At 46.1% G+C, this 19175-nt stretch overlaps 1 protein-coding gene across 2 annotated transcripts in view; it reads left to right on the top strand.

The window, feature by feature from the left end:
- NUP62CL (nucleoporin 62 C-terminal like) overlaps nt 1–18875 on the top strand; it is a 44263-nt gene extending 25388 nt beyond the window's left edge. For both annotated transcript variants that reach the window (XM_038748140.1, XM_038748141.1), the window contains exons 6-13: nt 507–611; nt 2084–2207; nt 3306–3450; nt 4930–4979; nt 5089–5223; nt 7840–7951; nt 8507–8573; nt 18628–18875. In XM_038748140.1, the coding sequence (XP_038604068.1) occupies nt 507–611; nt 2084–2207; nt 3306–3450; nt 4930–4979; nt 5089–5223; nt 7840–7951; nt 8507–8573; nt 18628–18719 (830 nt within the window). In that variant the 3' untranslated portion in view covers nt 18720–18875. The remainder of the gene's footprint in view (nt 1–506; nt 612–2083; nt 2208–3305; nt 3451–4929; nt 4980–5088; nt 5224–7839; nt 7952–8506; nt 8574–18627) is intronic.
- Nucleotides 18876–19175: the final 300 nt, after the last annotated feature.

Genomic DNA, 19175 nt, shown 5'->3' with positions numbered 1-19175 from the left:
CAGATTTTAATAACGGAGAGGTGCAGGCTATGCATTAGGATCCCTTGGGCTAATTGTTCATTTCATCATCAATCAAATGAATGACCATCGGCAAGTTCTGTTCTCCCTGGACTTCCCGCGATGGCTCAGTGGAAGGAGCCCAGCCTGGGGAGTCAGGTTGTGGGTTCTAATCCCCGCTCTGCCACTTGTCAGCTGTGTGACTTTGGGCAAGTCACTTAACTTTTCTGGGCCTCAGTTCCTTCATCTGTAAAATGGGGATTAAGACTGTGAGCCCCACATGGGACAACCTGATCAGCTTGTTTCCCCCCCCAGTGCTTTGCACATAGTAAGCGCTTAACAAATACCATCATTAGTATTATTATTATTCCCTGCCCACACAACAGGGCAGGTGAACCCGTGGTTGCCTCCGTGGAAGTATTTGCTTGTTAGATACATTTGGGCAGTTCTCCCATATAAAATGGGGTGATTGTTCAAGTGATTAAGCGCTCCAATCTCTTAACATTTAGTGGGCGCCCCGTCAACGACAGCAACCGGAGCATCTGGTCTTGGGACTTTGGGATTTGGATTAAAGGTCCCCGGAATGACGGCCACGACAAGCTCCACTGCCTCAAGTAAGACCTGAAGACCTTGGGGCTGGGGAGGCGGTGGGGGCTGGGTGCTAAGGATTCATCTTTTCGGGGGCCAGAAAAGGGGAGGCCCAGTAGCTGTGAAAATAAGAAGACGCCGAAATCTCTGACCGCTCACTCAGACTCAGGGCATTGAAGGCTCGAGGCGTATCCAACTTGTACTTCCCAAGCGCTTAGTACAGTGCTGTGCACACAGGAAGCGCTCAATAAATACGATTGATTGATCTAAGAGATTCCACTTTATGTCATGGTGGCTGAGTTGGTGGCCTAGGAGGAGGTTCCTGAGACCAGCAGAGTAGGAGAGAGGCAGCAATAACGGAGGAGCTTTCCATGCCCTTTCGGTTGGCCAGAGATGAGGGAAGCAGTTCCAAGCCAAGACTGTCATCCTGCCTCTCGAGTTGCTTGGTTTTAAGAAGGGTTTGCAGTGTTCCTAAAAGATGTCTCCTAGATAGGTTGTCCCAAAAATCCTTGAGCACGGAGGTGCAAGGAGCTAGTCTCAGCCAGTGATGGAATCTTCACTCTAAATCTCATTGCTTTCCTCAGCGTCAATCAAAACGTCAACATGATGTAAACGTTGCCAGCGATGTCAGCGCTAATTTATGGCTTTTTAAAAATAGGATAAAAGAACGAGGGGGAAACAAAGACAAATCTCAAAACTAGAATAATCTTCCCATTGTGTCTTTGAGTACTTAGGCTTTAAGCCTCTGTGACACTCAGACTGAGAGGAGGATAGTATAGGGAGGTGAAGAGTTCAGTTCCTGTGAGTGGGGAAGGGTTTATTGATGGCCGCGGGGGAGGGTTTCACCAGTTGAGACGATGGAGATGGGTGTTTAGTTGATGGAACTCAAGTGTTTTCCGCTTTGACACCAGGGAAGGTTCAGGGCCCCAGTTCCTTGTGTGAATGAAGCTCTTAGGAATGATGATGGAATCTCCCACACAGTTACCCACGTTTTCTGCCCGCTTTTTGTCAAGCTCTAAACTCCTCGTGGCAACCTCTGTGTCCCATCTTTCCTTCCAAAATTTAGCGTCGTTTCTTTAAAGTTCTGTGACTTGAACTTCTGAATGCGTTTGGAAGGGAAAGAGACTAATGAACAGCGAAGTGGTCTAAAGTCACGTAGCAAAGGGAGTCGAGAGGTAAAGGGCATGGATAATCTTAAGAATTGTTAATTGGGGTTTGAATTGGGAACTCCGTGCCAGAGCCGCTGGTTGGGATTGACGGCTTTGCCCCTGAAAGGGGATTCCAGTGTAATGATTCCCAGCGGGTCCGTCTGTAGTTCATGAGTGACTTGGGTTGTGAGCTGTTCTATGTCCCACGGGTGAGCACCCGTTCACAGAGGCCCCGGGGGTCATCGGGACCGAGCTTCATTGGCAGGACAGAATCCAGGACCGGCAGTAAAGGAGGGAGGGCTGCCGATCTCGATGAAAACCACTCTCTAATTCGAGGGCTCTGTCTTCAGGTACGTCTTCGGCTCCCAACACAGGCTTTGCCTTGAACCTGAAGCCTCTGACGACGTCCGGCACGGCCACCTCCGTGTCTTCCACAGGCCCTTCCGTACCGTCAGTCGCTCCCACTGCCACCAGGTGAGACCTCTTGACTTGTTCCAGGCACAGCCGGAGTCCCGGTGCCTTGATTAGGTCGAGTGAGTGATTGTCTGAAGGGCATGATCCCCTCGAAAGTCTCCACGAGGCATTTCCAGAACCCATGAGCCACATCTAGGTGGAGGGAACTCTGGTAAGACAAAGATGTAGTGCAGTGAGGGGAGCGGGGTGGTACTTGACATTTACAGTGTACTTTTTCTTATCAAGGCCCAAGGGGACGCACAAGATGTTTTAACACGGGTGTGTAATAATAAAAGTACGTTGGTATTTAAGCGCCCACTATGTTCCAAGCACTCGAGGAAGCTCTGGGGTAGGTTCATGGTAATCATGGACTCAGCATTATCAGGTGGGCCACCGGAGGAATAAGTCCAGAAGCTTGAAAAATACCATTCCTTTGGCCCCAGGCTCAGATGGGCCGAAGCTCATTGGCCAGTTCACCTGTGGTGTTTCTGAAGATGATGGTCTGACCGCACCTCGTGCTTGGCTGGCAGAGGCCACTGCTGTGGAGTCAGGGTCGGACCGACCTTTTCACTTCCACATGGGGCTTTTCCAAGCTGCCAAAACCCCATTGAGAACCGGAGGAGGCTCGAGGAAATGTGGCCGAGTATTAGCGCTGCTCTTGTAACCAGGGACTTTCTCCTCATTATAGCTTTGCCAATCCTCACCTACAGGCCCTCTTTTCTGGCCTGACTGCTGCAACCGCGCTCCCACGCCCCGCCAGAATTGGGGAAAATGTTTCTATCAGTGTTGATACTCTGCAGGTAGCATACATCCGGCGATGGAGCTTAATTAACGTTCTTTAGACTGAAAGCTGATTGTAGGCAGGGAAGGTGTCTACCGATTCTGTTGTACTCTCTCAGGCACTTTAGTACAGTGCTCTGCGCACAGAAAGCGCTCATTAAATGCCATTGGTTGGTTGATTGCATCTCATACTCGGTTTTGAAAGCACAGAACACAGCAAACCCAAGCTCCAAATAAGCATGAGGGAATTGTTTGAATCAAGAGGGAGAAGCCATGGTTAGCTCTGGTCGTTCGGGCTTCTTCTCGAGACTTCTTCCATGCTGTTCCTCCGTTCTTCAGTACAACCCCAGTGATGACCTATGCCCAGCTAGAGAGTCTGATAAACAAATGGAGCCTTGAACTGGAGGACCAGGAGAAACACTTCCTGCACCAGGCCACCCAGGTCAATGCCTGGGACCGGACGTTGATTGAGAACGGTGAGAAGGTAGGTCTGTCCGAGCCCTTTGAATTCCAGCGGTAAAGGTGGGCGGGAGTTTTTTTGGTTTTTGGTTTGTTTTTTTAGCTCTTGGTCAGTAGTGACTCTCAGTGACATTTCTCCTATTTGTTGTTGCTATTAAAACACTGACTTCCATATCCGAATTCTGCTTTAAAGGCATTTAGACTATAAGCTCATTGTAGGCAGGGAACATATTATTATTATTATTATTATGGTATTTGTTAAGCGCTTACTATGTGCCAAGCACTATTCTAAGCACTGGGTAGATACAAGGTAATCAGGTTGTCCTGCGTGGGGGCTCACATTTTACAGATGAGGTAACTGAGGCCCAGAGAAGTGAAGTGACTTGCCCAAAGTCCCACAGCTGACAGGTGTGGGAGCCAGGATTAGAACCTATGACCTCCGACTCCCAAGTCCGTGCTCTTTCCACTAAGCCACGCTGCTTCTTGAAATTTTATTTTTTTAATTATTTTTTATTTTTTTTAGATGATTAAGGGAATGTAGAAACTTCCTTAGGAGGGAAGTCTGAAAGAAGGCTCTTTGCTCTGGAAAGGCGCAGGCTGAGAGAGGATAGGATTGAAGTTTCCAAACTCCTGCAGGGTGTGGGCATAGCAGACGCACCATAAACCATAACAACGGAATAAGGGCATATCCATTAAGACCGAGGGAAGTACGTTGAAAATAAAGAAAAGGAAATGATTCGTCAACTGTGGGTGGTAGACATATGGAGTTTGTCACTATAGAAAGCTTTGCAGACAGCAATTTAGGGATGTGGAGGGAAAAAGTTAGACATGTTAGAATATCTCTGACAGCATCAGTGTCAAAGAAGGCAAGCATTTCATAGTACGTCTAAGCTTGCTGGTGCCACAGTGGGAGACAAAACATGGGTCTCAATAGAATGATTTATGTGCTTTTATGTTTCTGTACTTTTATGTTAGATCCCTAAATGAGTAAAACACCATTGTAACTAGAATATACCCTTCTCCCCACATCCAGTCAGTCACCAATGCAAGAAAATAAGTAGGCCATCAAAGAAGAAACCTGGTCTGTACACTGAAATCAGGAAAACAAAGCCAGCTCAAAATATTCCTCTGGGTTAAGAATACTATTGGAGATTCACTTTGTGAGAAAAGGAAGGAAATGGAATTCATAATGAGCATGTGTGTCTTTAGGACAGAAAAAACTTGTATTCCAGTACTGAGATCAGTAAAAGAGCTGCATGACTAACAGGCTGGATTCCTGGTTTTGGATATTGGAAATACAAACTATATAGCTTCTGCTGTTAGGAATGCTCACTAAATACTGCCTAATATTAAGGCCTTTTACCAATTCTGTTGTCTGGTACTCTCTGGAGTGCGTAGAATAGTTCTGTGCATATGGTAAGTGCTCAGTAAATACCTTCGATTGCTTTGGCGACCCCTTAGAAGACTAATATAGCGATTTCAGCATATTCCCATTTTTTCCCAGATTACTTCATTGCACAGAGAAGCAGAGAAAGTGAAGCTGGATCAGAAGAGGTAAAACACCTTGTCTGGAGACATGTTTCAATCTCTCTGCTGAAATGAAGAGGTTTTCCTGGTGCTGCTTTTCGTCCATGTGCTTATCGTTTGGCTTGATTTTATTCAGGTTGGACCAGGAACTAGACTTCATCCTTTCTCAGCAGAAGGAGCTGGAGGACCTGCTGACCCCTCTCGAAGAGTCCGTCAAAGAGCAGAGCGGGACCATCTACCTGCAGCACGCCGACGAGGAGCGGGAGCGAACGTACGTCACTTAATTAATGACAGAGTAGGGGGCCAGAGGCTTGAGCTTTCCCAGCTCCTTTCTAGCAGACAGCCAGAATTGGGTTGGCCAGGCAGGGAGAGAGAGCAGGCTGTAGCTTAGTGGAAAAAGCAATGGCCTACGAGTCAGAGCACCTGCGTCCTAATTCTGGTTCTGCCACTTGTCTGCTCTGTGACCTGGGGCAAGTGGCTTCATTTCTCTAGGCCTCGGTTTCCTCACCTGTAAATTTGGGGATTAAATCCTTCTACCAAGACCGGGAGCCCCGGATGAGGTAACCGAGGCCCAGGGAAATTAAGTGACTCGCCCAAGGCCGCACAGACAGGTGGCGAAGCCGGGGTTAGAACCCAGGTCCTCTGACCCCCAGGCCTTTGACCTACCCATTAAGCTAAGTTGCTTGTCATCCGTGGGGCTTGCATCCCAGGGATTGTAGGCAGAGCCATGGAACTCATTCCAGAAGGCTGATACTTTGGGGGGACAGGGAGGAAGAGGAGGAACAGTACCTTTTTGGAACTGGTTGCCACGGATGGCGGGGGAGAGATGTTAGAAGCCACCGGGGGTGGAGCCAAGGAAGCACAGCATGGCAACTGGGAGTTAACATTTACTGAGCCCCTATTGTATATACAGCACTGTACCATCTTCTCTTCTCTTCCCCCTACAATCTTCATCTGCTACTTTTCCATTCCACCCAACAGCGGGATTTCCAGATTTTCCTTGTTTTATAACGTTCAAGTCGGCTTTCAATAAAGACATTTACTGAGCCCCTACCGTACTTCCCCTTTCAACCAGTCATCACTGCCAGGCATCCCGGATGGAGAGGGACATGCCAATCACCGGGCCGGTGCCAGCCTGCAGCTCCCCTCCCACCCCATCCCGACGGGTGCCGGTCGTAGCAAAGCCAAAGGGACGCTCCACGGAATCTTTAGTAGTGACTCTTGAATACGAGAGATTGCGAGCCCAGATTGCACTCCAGATCTTTAGCCCAGCTCCTGTAATGGAGGAAGAGGTCACCTTGGGGAAACCCGCCAGAGTGGAAGCCCTGACCCAGGACCCCAGTGTCACGGGACTGGGACAGCTGGTAGAGGCTGACTACTTCTCTGATACGAACTAACACCCAAGCCCCATACCTACATCGTAACCCTGCCTCACCTCTTCCGGCTCAACGGGAACACCAATCAATCAATCAATCAATCGTATTTATTGAGCGCTTACTGTGTGCAGAGCACTGTACTAAGCGTTTGGGAAGTACAAGTTGGCAACATATAGAGACAGTCCCTACCCAACAGTGGGCTCACAGTCACCAGAATGCTGTTTCAGATTTTCAATGCTTGAACGTTATAAAACAAGGAAAATTCGGAAATTCCACTGTTGGCGGATGTGTGGAGGGAGGGCATCCCAGGCCAGGGGAAGGATGTGGGCTGGGGGTCGACGGCGGGACAGGCGAGAATGAGGTACAGTGAGGAGGCTAGCGGCAGAGGAGCGGAGGATGCGGGCTGGGCTGGAGAAGGAGAGAAGGGAGGTGAGGTAGGAACTTCTCTGTCCCTCAGTTCCCTCATCTGTAAAATGGGGATTAAGACTGTGAGCCTCCCGTGGGACAACCTGATCACCTCGTAACCTCCCCAGCGCTTAGAACAAGTGCTCTGCACATAGTAAGCGCTTAATAAATGCTATTATTATTATTATAGGAGGGGGCGAGGTGACAGAGAGCCTTGAAGCCGAGAGTGAGGAGTTTTTGCTTGAGTCGTAGGTAGACAGGCAGCCTCTGAAGATTTTTGAGGAGGGGAGTGACGTGCCCAGAGCGTTTCTGCACAGAGATGATCCGGGCAGCAGAGAGAAATATAGCCTGAAGTGGGGAGAGACAGAAGAATGGGAGATCAGAGAGGAGGCTGATGCAGTAATCCAGTCAAGATAAGATGAGAGATTAACCAACAGTTAATGAGTGATTAAGTTTTTAAGAAGCTGAGCTAATCTCCCGAACAATGAGAAGCTTTGTGATTTACTGGAAAGAATAAAGACCTGGTTTCTAATCCCGGCTACTTCTGTGCCTCAGTTTCCTCTTCTGTAAAACGGGGCTCCAACAGCTGTTGCCCCTGGCCCTTAGACTGAGTGCCCCTTGTGGGAACGGATAGGGTCTGACCTAATTATCTTTACCCCAGCACTTAGTGTGCTTGGCATATTCATTAATTCATTCAGTCGTATTTATTGAACGCTTACTGATGTGCAGAGCACTGTACTAATTGCTTTGGAGAGTACAATACAACAATAAACAGACACATTCTCTGCTCACAATGAACTTACAGTCTAGCAAGGGAGACCGACGTTAATAAAAATAAATTACCGATATGTGCATAAGTGCTTTGGGACTGGGAGGTGAGATGAATAAAAGGAGCAAGTCAGGGTGATGCAGAAGGGAGTGGGAGAAGAGGAAAGGGCGGGGGGCTGTCAGGAAAGACCTCTTGGATGAGATGTGCCTTCAGTAAGGTTTTGAAGTCGGGGGAGAGTAATTGTAAGCACTTAACTCTTACCGCAGTAGTTATCATTTAATACTGGGGTCCAGAGGAAATGTTTTGTAGGATTAACTGGGAGCTTTCCATTTTGCAGTTATAAACTGGCAGAGAACATAGATGCCCAATTAAAGCGCATGGCACAGGACCTCAAGGACATCATTGAGCACCTGAACACATCCGGGGGACCGGCTGACACCAGTGATCCTGTGAGTTGCCCCTTTGGGTGTCTGAAGTGCAGCATCTGTCTGTTTACTCTGCTGTTTTCTCCCAAGTGCTGATTACAGTGCTGTGCACAGAGTAGGCGCTCAAATACCATTCGTTGGTTTCTATCTTTAAACTCTGATGGGAATAGGTTCCAGGCTTTGTAAGTAATTATGAGATGTGGAGTACAGAACTGTCATCTGCTGTGCTTAGTTCTCAGCTTCCTCTGCCGAAAACTCTTTCCCTCTGGAGAGAACAAGGGGCCATTTGTGCCTGCGGAATTGCTTATACCAGATTTTTGAAGAGGTTGAGCTCTGCTTGCTGAAATCTGAATGTCTTGTGGGTTGAATTACACCCCATTTGCTGCTTGTCATCCTTTTACTTCCCCTTATGTTCCACACTGCCCTGGATGCCGCCCTCAAAAGCCCATTTGCCAAGAATGTTCCAGCAGTCCAAATTCTGAGAACAGTGGTTATTCATAAATTTGAATCCTTTGGAATGTTCTTTTTGGCTTACCCCAGCAGAATCAGCAGAATCTAAAATAGTGCGTTTCTCTTCAGCTCCAACAGATCTGCAAAATTTTGAATGCCCACATGGACTCCCTGCAGTGGATTGACCAGAATACAGGTATGGACAGCATCTCTGTGTTTGTACACGTAGACAGATGCAACTTCTCATCCCCCTAATTGAGAGAGATAGCCCATTGAGTACTGTTTCCTTACAGAGGGTGCCGCATGTTAGGAGATGGTCCCAAATTCCCAATCGGTCTGGCTCAGAGTAAAGTCAGGGAAGGGAAGCCGATAACCATTTTCTGCCTTCCTGTGAAAGGCGTGAGGGTGGGTGGTTGAAGCCAGCCAACTGGAGCAGTGGTGGAAGAGAAAGGGATTTGGACTTTAAATGTCCAAATCGTTCAAGATGAGTAGTATTTTCTGACCACCTGTATTAGACTTTGTTGACCTGCTAAGTAGTGGTAGGAGAAAAAAATGGACAGTGTTTTTTTAAAAACACACATAATAACAATAATAATGGTATTAAGCACTTACTGTGTGCCAAGCACTGTTCTGAGTGCTGGGGTAGATACAAGGTAATCAGGTTGTCCCACATGGGGGCTCACAGTCTTTACCCCATTTTGCAGATGAGGCTGGGGAAAGTTAAGTGACTTGTCCAAAGTCACACAGCTGGTAAGTGGCGGTGCCGGGATTAGAACCCACAGCCTCTTGACTCCCAAGCCCGCTCTTTCCAATAAGCCACACTGCTTCTGTGTTAAGTTTAATATGAGACTTCAGTTCTTCTCTAAAAAATAAGGCAAAGTGTCTCTTGGCCAGGAGTGTCCTCAAAAACGTATAAAGTCCTGAAAAATCCATCCAGTTTTTCTCCTTCCTCTTTTAAGTTTATGATGCAAGGGTCAGTGAAGAGTGTGAAAGTCATAAATTTTAATTTTTTGCTTGTTGACAGAGAGTTCCCAGGCCCAGATAACAACTATAATTGCGATATTTGTTCAGTTGTTGGTGCTAAGCTCTGGGTTAGAGACATGTTAATTAGGTCAGACACAGTCCTCATCCCACACTGGGGCCCACAGACTAAGGGGGAGGGAGAGCAGGTATTTAATTCCCATTTTATGGTTGAGGAAACTGAGGCACAGAGAAGTCAAGTGACTTGCCTGAAGTTGTCCAGCAGGCACATGGTGGAGCTGATTAGAACCTAAGTGTTCTGGCTCCCAGTCCTTTGTTCTTTCCCCTGGGCCACCTGGATAGTCAGACATCGAACCATCACTCTAGCATTTTATCATAGGAAATGTACCATTCTTTTCTCTTAATGCTGAATAAATCCGATAAATATCTGTTTCCCCCTCTAGACTATGAACTCCTTGTGGGAGGGAATGTGTGTATTGTCCTCTCTATAAAGCGCTTAATACAGTGCTCTGCACACAGGAAGCGCTCAATAAATACCATTGATTGATTGATAATTTTACCCACTGTAGTGTTTATTTTCAAATCAGCATCTTCGTTTTTTGAAAGGTTCTTAATTTTTCTGTGGTATCCTTAATATCAGCGCAGATTTTGTTTTCTTTAGTATGAAGCCTAACAGCTGTTCATCTAATCAGATCATTCATTTAGCAAAGAATTCAAAGATGATTTGCAAATTAGGAAATAAAGTCCTTAATAAGATTATGTTAAACCCACTCAGTGTAATTCCAAGTGGGTGGTCCTAAAAAAGGAAAAGGGCCGAGTGTTTGTTAATAACTTGGGCCGTAACCTAGAATTGAAGTTTCAGTTTCTGATGTGTTCTGTCCTTTAGTGTTCACATTATCACCAGTGTGATTTTTTTTGTTGTTGTTGGTTTTGCTTGATAGGGAATTCTGGCAACACTGGTCACCATCAATTCTTGTTGCTTGAGTACCCTCTGGGTACAAGAGTTTGCATATGCACTATTGTGGTCATTTATCTTTGCTTCTGTCTGCAGGTGTAGCAAAAAAACATTGAGCATTGCTCTACTAAATGCTAAGGAAAGCTTAACCAAGATGGGGAAGAAACAGCTAAAGAAATTTAAAAAAAAACTGGCCGAATTTAAATCATTCAGGCCTGACAGCAGGGATCCTAGGATACTGAAAGAAATGGCAGATTTAATTGCAAGACCACTAACTATAATTTGGGGGAATTCATAGAAAACAGAAGCCTGTGAGAATTGGAAAGGGACACATTTCATTTTATGTTTTAAGTGGGGGAAAACAATGACCCTTGGACTTTGCCTTGGTACCTGGGAAGTTTCTAGATCAAATTTGCAATCCCCAGGACTTCGGAAAAGAGCAAACCATGCCAGACATTAGAAATTGTGGTATTTGTTGAGTGCTTACTACGTATTAAACACTCGGGTAAATGTACCGAAAGCCGATCAGTCGGACACAACCCCCACCCCACTGGGGGTTTCCAGGGTGAGGTGGAAGACAATCTGTTTCCTTCTGTGCTCCGGACAGACCGTGTAGACAGGGAAGAAACAATAGATGGAATCTTTCAAGGCTCCACAAAGGCTTTTGATTCTGCCCAACGCAGCAGTCTCATGGACAAGCTAGGAAAGAGCTAGCCCTGTAAAGGCTTGGCAGTGGTCCAGCCATTTCGAGCCACAGGTAATCAGTGGATTATCTTCAGGGCCTTGGTGTCTACCGAGGAAGCGTATGGGAAGGAACGTAATGAATGGTGTTTTCAGGGCTTGGTTCCATTCAGTATTTTTATTATTGTTGCCTTGAGTGCGGGCCAATCAATTTTGCAGATGAAACTAAATTAGGCAGGGATGCCGGAACTTCAGAAGACAAACATGGCTTAGGGAAATTGGAAAAACGATCCTAAAATTGGGATGAGGTTCAGTAGGGATACATCCCCAAGGTAATACAGGTAGAAATGTAGGCACAAACAGGACAAGACTTGGGAATCTTGTCAACAATCAATCAATCAGTCGATCGTATTTATTGAGCGCTTACTGTGTGCAGAGCACTGTACTAAAGCGCTTGGGAAGTCCAAGTTGGCAACATATAGAGACAGTCCCTACCCAACAGTGGGTTCACAGTCTAAAAGGGGGAGACAGAGAACAAAACCAAACATGCTAACAAAATAAAATAAATAGAATAAGAAGCTGAATGTGCCAGCAGTACAGTGCCCTTATTAAAGAAGGCAACATTGTATCGTGGCTTATCAACGAAAATATAACCTGTGAGAGTCAAGAGTCGGGAAGCAGCATGGCCTAGTGGATAGAGCCCGGGTCTTGGAGTCAGAAGGTCCCGGGTTCTAATCTCAGCTCTGCCACCTGTCTGCTGTGTGGTCTTGGGCAAATCACTTCACTTCTCTGTGCCTGCTACCTCATCTGTTAAATGGGGATTAAGACTGTGAGCCCCATGTGGGATAGGGACTGTGTCCAACCCGGTTTGTTTGAATTTACCCCAGCGCTTAGTACACAGTATAGTACTATGCACATAGTAAGCGCTAAACAAATACTATAATTATTACTTGTTATCATTATTATTAATTATAACTTTTAAGAAATACTCCTACTAGTCTCTTCATGGTCCAGTTTTGGTCACCAGCTTTTTAAAAGATCTTGGAGACACTGTAGAGAGCCTAGAAAGAATGACAAAATGTTTAAATATTTGGAAAAAAATCAGGCCTATAAAGAAAGGCTTAAGGAATTAGCATTGTTTAGCTCAGAGAAAAGGTGGGTACAGGGGACCTAAATTAGGTGTTCATTTAGTAGTATTTACAAGTATTTGTGCTTAGAACAGTGCTTTGCACATAGTGAGTGCTTAATAAATGCCATTATTATTATTATCATTATTATTATTATTATTACTCAGTATCTCTTGGGTTTAGATCCTGCTCTAAGCATTTGGGAGTTCAATAAAAGTAAGAGAGGTGACCCCTGCCTTCAAGGAGCTTAAAATAAAGCTGGAGAGGTTGTAGTTCTGTGGAAGGATTGATATATTTTTTTTTCTGGCCACTGGCGATCAAGGCATTTGGAATAAGATTGTTGAGAGAGGAACGGGAGCCATCTGTTAAAGAAGCAGCATGTCTCAGTGGAAAGAGCACAGGCTTTGGAGTCAGAGGTCGTGGGTTCAAACCCTGGCTCCACCAATTGTCAGCTGTGTGACTTTGGGCGAGTCACTTAACTTCTCTGTGCCTCAGTTACCTCATCTGTAAAATGGGGATTAATACTGAGCCGCCCCCACCCCCACCCCCCCCCCCGTGGGACAACCTGATCACTAGTAACCTCCCCAGTGCTTATAACAGTGCTTTGCACATAGTAAGTGCTTAATAAATGCCATCATTATTATTATTATTATTATTATCTGACATAGGCCGCTGCCATTATGAATCTGCCCGATGGCAGGATCTTATATTGGCTTGTCTGCTGGGGTCCCTTCTGGCCCAGGGATTCAAGCATTTTCTTCTTAAAGGGTCTCATGGTCTTTTATAAACTTCTCATCTTAATCTGATTTCCTAGCTGATTTCCTAGCTGAGCTGATGCTTCCTAGCTGAAGCGCAGCCATATCTGGAACACCGTGGTTCTTTCCAGCTCATGGTTAAACACTGCTCCAGGGCAGAAAGTCAGGAATCTTTCAAAGAGTTGAAACTGTCTCAGGGAATTTTAGAATCAGTGTGTATATTTGCATATGTATACTCCCTCCTGTGAACCCCAAATGGAACAGAGACTGTGTCCAACCTGATTGTCTTGTATATACTTCAGTGCGTAACACAGTGGCTGGCTGTGCCAGTAAGTGCTGAACACATCCCATTTAAAAAGAAAAAAGAAACCTGATTAACTTGTGTCTACCTCAGCTCTTAGGACAGCATATGTATATATATATTTGGGTATATTTGTAGTTGGTCTTGATACTTGAAATTGTGGTCATTTATTGTGGGGGGGCGGGTGTCATTGACAGGGTCAATCAATCGTATTTATTGAGCGCTTACTGTGTGCAGAGCACTGTACTAAGCACGTGGGAAGTACAAGTTGGCAACATATAGAGACAGTCCCTACCCAACAGTGGGCTCACAATGATAGACGCCCAGTCTCAACCACACCATATTCCCAAGTTCCTACCATAAGTGGAGGGTGCACTTGAGATCGTCTCACAGTATCGATGAAGACTCGAACTGAGCCTTCCACTCTCTTTGCCCGATCCCCATGAAGCCAACAGGGCTTATTGCAAGGTGTGTGGTTAGACTAGAGATGCGTCTTTGGCCGTGGAACAGCATGCCTTTGCTCTCCAGTCGATACAAAATATGTGAAGCCAGAGGAAATCGGATGTGAGAGTGCCACTTGTAAATCGTGAAAGAGAGGAATGGCCTAGAATAACAAAACGGGAGGCTTTGCCTGTGAAACAGCTCACTCTACTTCGTATTAAGAAGGAAACTAATGGCAGGGGATCAGGATCCCTCCTTTCCAGGGTCAGGGGAGCGGAGGGCCGTGGAGATGGAAGAAGAAATGCAAACAGAAGGCAGAAATGGCTCGCAGTGCCTGCTGCTCTTCTGCCGCCCCGATCGGATCCGGCTCCAAGATTTATCGTCCCTTCTTTATCCAGGCCCACTCCTCACATCCCACCTCCTACTCTCTGATGATATTGGTCAAGACTTGGATATCATCTATACTAATCATAATTGTGGTATTTGTCAAGCGCTTACTATGTGCCTAGCACTGTCCTAAGCTCTGCAGTAGATAAAAGGTGGACACAGTCCCTGTCCCACATAGCATTCACAGTCTTAACAACTGAGGCAATCAATCAGTCGTATTTATTGAGCGCTTACTGTGGGCAGAGCACTGTACTAAGCGCTTGGGAAGTACAGGTTGGCAACATATAGAGACAGTCCCTACCCAACAGTGGGCTTACAGTCTAGAAGAGGCACAGAGAAGTTTAGTGACTTGCCCAAGGTCACACAGCAGACAAGTGGTGAAACCGGGATTAGAACCTAGGTCTTTCTGACTCTCAGGCCCGGGCCTTATCCACTAGGCCATGCTGCTTCTCTGACTAGCTCAGCCCCTCTTTGGAGAGCCTTTTCATAGGAGCATTACTTTTGATTTAAATCCCACTGCTTCCTCTGTGGTAGAGGTGCTTTTTAATGAGAAGGAACAATGCCAAATCAAGCTCTTTTGTCCAGATTGGAGAGGCTTTGTTTTTTTCCAAACCTTCAGCTGGGCTGGAAGTGAGAGTTGCTGTAATGTACCTTTTGAGAGCTAGTAAAATACCCTGTTCTCAACTCTTAGGCTCTGATGAATTGTTCAAGACTTGGTACTTCCTTGTCCAGTCATTATAATATCTGGTTTACTGTGTGTTAAGCACTTACCATGAGCCAAGCACTGTACTTGACATACAAGATAATCAGGTCAGACATAGTCCCTGACCCACGTGCGGGTTCACCGTCTAAGGGGGAGGGAGGACAGGTATTTAGTCCTTATTGTGCAGATGAGGAAACAGGCACAGGGAAGTTAAGTGATTTGCCCAAAGCAGCAAATGACAGAGCCGGGATTGGAATGTCTCTATATGCTGCCAACTTGTACTCCCCAAGTGCTTAGTACAGTGCTCTGCACACAGTAAACACTCAATTAATACGATTGAATGAATGAATGAATTAGAACTCAGATCAACCCTGAGTTTCTGGGTATAATGGAAAAGGAAAATGCTGTTGATTTGTAGAGGATTGCAGCAGCACAGCCATTAATCAATATTCTAGAAAGTTAAATTTGCAGGTTTCCTTCAGGGATCCGTGGGTTTAGCAGGGAAATAAGGTCCTGTTTGGCTTGGCCTCTCCTCTGTTCTGTTTCTGAGCCCATCACATTTCCCAGGCCTGTACTGCCTCGTGCTCTTTTGTCACCCCATTGACTTGATCCCAAAGAACCTGTGTAATTCAATAGCAGATTAGGAGATGAAGATCAGAGAGCTCAGTAACTTCTTAGCTCTGAGAGTAGGTGGTATTGAACAGCCAGCCTCACTTCTGAAAGTTGCCTTCTAAATGTAAATCCAGATATGGAAGAAAATGCCCTCGGTACACCTGTAAAAGTGCTTTTCTCGTTAATCCTGTTCATGTGCATTTCATGCTTATCTGTACGCCCTCATCTGAGAGCTTCTCTCTCTCCTCCCAGGGGCATTATATGTAACAGGATTAAAATCACCCCCAAATAAAAGGATACCGATCGAGTAGGAAAGTCATGGATTTTCCCCAAGGCCATTTCCCTATTGTTTTAAGAGATGTTTAAATATGAGCAACCGCACTTAGTTTCTTCTCACCCAGGAATCCTACTGCTGTTGACAAGTGTTATCCCTGTTTGCTGGAGAATCAAAATATCCCTTAGATTGTGAGCTCCATGAGGGATAGGGACTATGTCCAATTACCACCTCTACACTTCCCCTTGGCTTAGTCCATTTGCTCCACTCACAGTAAGGGCTCAATAAATAGTACTTCTATGCTATGAGATTGTGATTTGCTCAAAGGTGAGAATGAATCTCAGAATGACTACAGCATTTCCTCTCTGTCCCCTCTTTTCTAACAGTCTTATTTTATTTTATTTTTTTGGTTAGGGGGTCTTGTTCTCTTACAGACCCTGTTCTTGTGGTAGGATCTCTGTGGAGTCCAACCTCCACCTCTCCTTCTCTACGTAGTTTCAGAATTTGTCAGAGGGTTTGTCAAGAGTTTCTAGTGGCTCTTTCTAGAATCAGCAGATGTATTTTTATGGTAAGCCTTCTCTTGTGTGGGGCCATGGAGTGGGTAGGAAAGCTCTGCTTTGTGTTAGGCTGTTGCCTATGGGGATGATAACTGCTCTTAAAATGTCACCCTTCTCTTTCCCTGAGCAGTGGACTTAATCTCCTCATAAAATTGCTCCTCCCCTCCGTGCCTCTCTTGTCGCAATCTTCAACCTTTCTGTCCTCTCTGACTCCTTCCCTCTATCTTCAAGCCAATCGCCTTAATCTCCCCCACATGAAAAAAATAAAAACATCTCTCAAGCCCACTGCTTGGCTACAGTTGTGGCTCATTTCCCTGTTCCTGACCAAAACCATTGAATGGACGGTTTACCCCCATGGGCTCCTCTGCCTCTCCACCAACTGAGCAATCAGGATTTTTGCCTCCTTCACTCTGAGTCCATTTTTCCCCAAGATCTCTAATAAACTCCTGTTAAATCAAATGGGTTCTGTCCTTCCGTCTCTCTGCTGTCCTTGACCTTGACCCTGTCCTCCTCTTTGAATCCCTCCCTTTCCACTCTGATCACCCCATCAATCAGTGGTATTTATTGAGCACTTTCTCTGTGCAGAGCACTGTACTGAGTGCTTGGGAAAGAACAATGAAGTTAGTAGGCACAATCCCTGAAATTTCCTTAGAAGGTCCCCTCAACTTCCTCCCCTATTCAGAGTTTCTTGCTCGGACCCATTGGAATGCTGAAGAGCACATCTGGTGATATTCTGAGGAAAATTGAAGAAAATACCTCCTGACACTTTTTGATGTAGAGCATGAAGGAAGGAGAATTTTTAATCATGTCTTGGCGGGGGGGGCGGGGGGAGAATCAAGTTCTTTAAACTTCAAACAGTGATCCTTCTCTGCCGTGAGGCTAACTTAAGCTATAAATAATTCTTTGGACCAACTAATTTACTGTTTGAAAATGCCTCCCAGCCCCTACGCCGGAGAAAGCTTCCCCATTTCTAAAGGAGAGGACTGTAGGGGCTTGTAAAGATTCATGGTGGGGAGGAGGGAATCAAGCCATTCGTTCTTACCTTGGGAATGGAGCAGTGGGCCACAAAGTAGTTGGTGTAGATTTTACCTTCAAAATGAGAAAAGCAAGAACTTAAATGAAAAGGATTATGCTAATAGTACGGTAGAACTGGGAATTCAGTGTGAAGAGAGCAGACTCCAAAAGGTGAAGTTCCGTTACTGGTGCTGGCTTGGGTTTCCTTTGACTTCAGTGTTACAAGTGTTGTTTGTCCTTATATTTAAAAAGCACACCCCCAAACCCACTCCTTCTGAAGAGAAACTCTACAGTGCAGCGCTTTAGACTCCCAGAATAAGAAAGCATCTGGGGGTTGGATTGGAGAGTGTCAGCAGAGCTGCAGGTATCTTCCTGGATAAACCCTGCATAATCAGGAAGCACCGATTTTATCTGGAAGAAAAGGAGGGTCTCTCTGGTCTCCTTGGACCTCGAAAGAGTGAGAAGCGGCGTGGTCTAGCGGATAGAGCGTGGCCCTGGGCGTCAGAAGGACCTGGGTTCAAACCCGGGTTAGCCCCTTGTCTGCTGTGCAACCTTGGGCAACTTCTCTGAGCCTGTTACCTTATCTGTAAAATGGGGCTTAAGACTGAGCTTCATGTAGGACAGGGACTGTGTATCAACACAGTGTTGTATCAGCGTGGCTCAATGGAAAGATCCAGGGCTTGGGAGTCAGAGGTCATGGGTTCTAATTCCGGCTCTGCCCCTTATCAGCTGTGTGACTTTGGACAAGTCACTTCACTTCTCTGTGCCTCAGTTACTTCATCTGTAAAATGGAGATTAATAATAATAATAATAATAATGGCATTTATTGAGCGCTTACTATGTGCAAAGCACTGTTCTAAGCACTGGGGAGGTTATAAGGTGATCAGGTTGTCCCACTTGGGGCTCCCAGTCTTAATCCCCATTTTACAGATGAGGTAACTGAGGCACAGAGAAGTGAAGTGACTTGCCCAAAGTCACACAGCTGACAAGTGGCGGCGCTGGGATTTGAACCCCTGACCTCTGACTCCCAAGCCCGTGCTCTTTCCACTGAGCCACGCTCCTTCTCAGAAAAACAGAACAGAGATGGGTAAGCGGTGTAGACTGTGAGCCCCACGTGGTACAACCTGATCACCTATCATCGCCCTCAGCGCTTAGAACAGTGTTCACACATAGTAAGCACTTAACAGATACCATCGTCATCATTATTATTATTATTATTATCAACCCCAGTGTTTAGTGCAGTATCTGGCACACAGTGTTCAACAAATGCCATTAAAAAAGCGTCTGCTGGAGGGAGAGTGGTGGAGTGGTGGTGTTATTAGAGAGCAGTAATAAGCCCACTGGTAGCACAGAGTGATGGAAACAGGTTTGAAGGCTGAAATGTGCCAGGGAGTGTGCTAATTGATGCCATCTCGGGGCACGTGGTCCACCTACTGACCTGCTGGCGTTTGTGTCTCCCTAGCCCTGCTGCAGAGGAAAGTCGAGGAGGTGACCAAGGTGTGTGAGAGCCGCCGCAAGGAGCAGGAACGCAGTTTCCGGATCACGTTTGATTGAGCCGCGCGAGAGAGTCCGTAGATCACCCGCTTTACATCCGCTGTGTAAAAACTCCTCGGGGATGGGCGGGAGGGAGAAATAATCACACCAGCAATTATCTAGATTGGGGGGGGCTTTTTAAAACAATAAAAGAGTTGAGGATTTTTCCACGCTGAATTCGTGTGAGTTGGTGAGATGTGATCGAGGAGGTTCGGCGTGGGCACTGAGGATCGCTCCTTTCCTGTCACTATAGCCGAAATGGGGAGGTGCCCCCTTGGCCCGGTCTGTGACTTGGGGGTGGGGCCTATGTGCATGCATGTGTGTATGTGTGTGCATTTAGGCCTCCCACCTGGAGTTTCTAGACTGTGAGCCCGTTGTTGGGTAGGGACCATCTTTATATGTTGCCGATTTGTACTTCCCAAGCGCTTAGTGCAGTGCTGTGCACACAGTAAGCGCTCAATAAATACGATTGAATGA

The sequence above is a fragment of the Tachyglossus aculeatus genome, chromosome 6 (genome assembly GCF_015852505.1).
Source record: "Tachyglossus aculeatus isolate mTacAcu1 chromosome 6, mTacAcu1.pri, whole genome shotgun sequence".
Lineage (NCBI taxonomy): Eukaryota > Metazoa > Chordata > Mammalia > Monotremata > Tachyglossidae > Tachyglossus > Tachyglossus aculeatus.
Note: the sequence above shows the minus strand (reverse complement) of the source record. Positions and strands in the feature narration are given on the sequence as shown.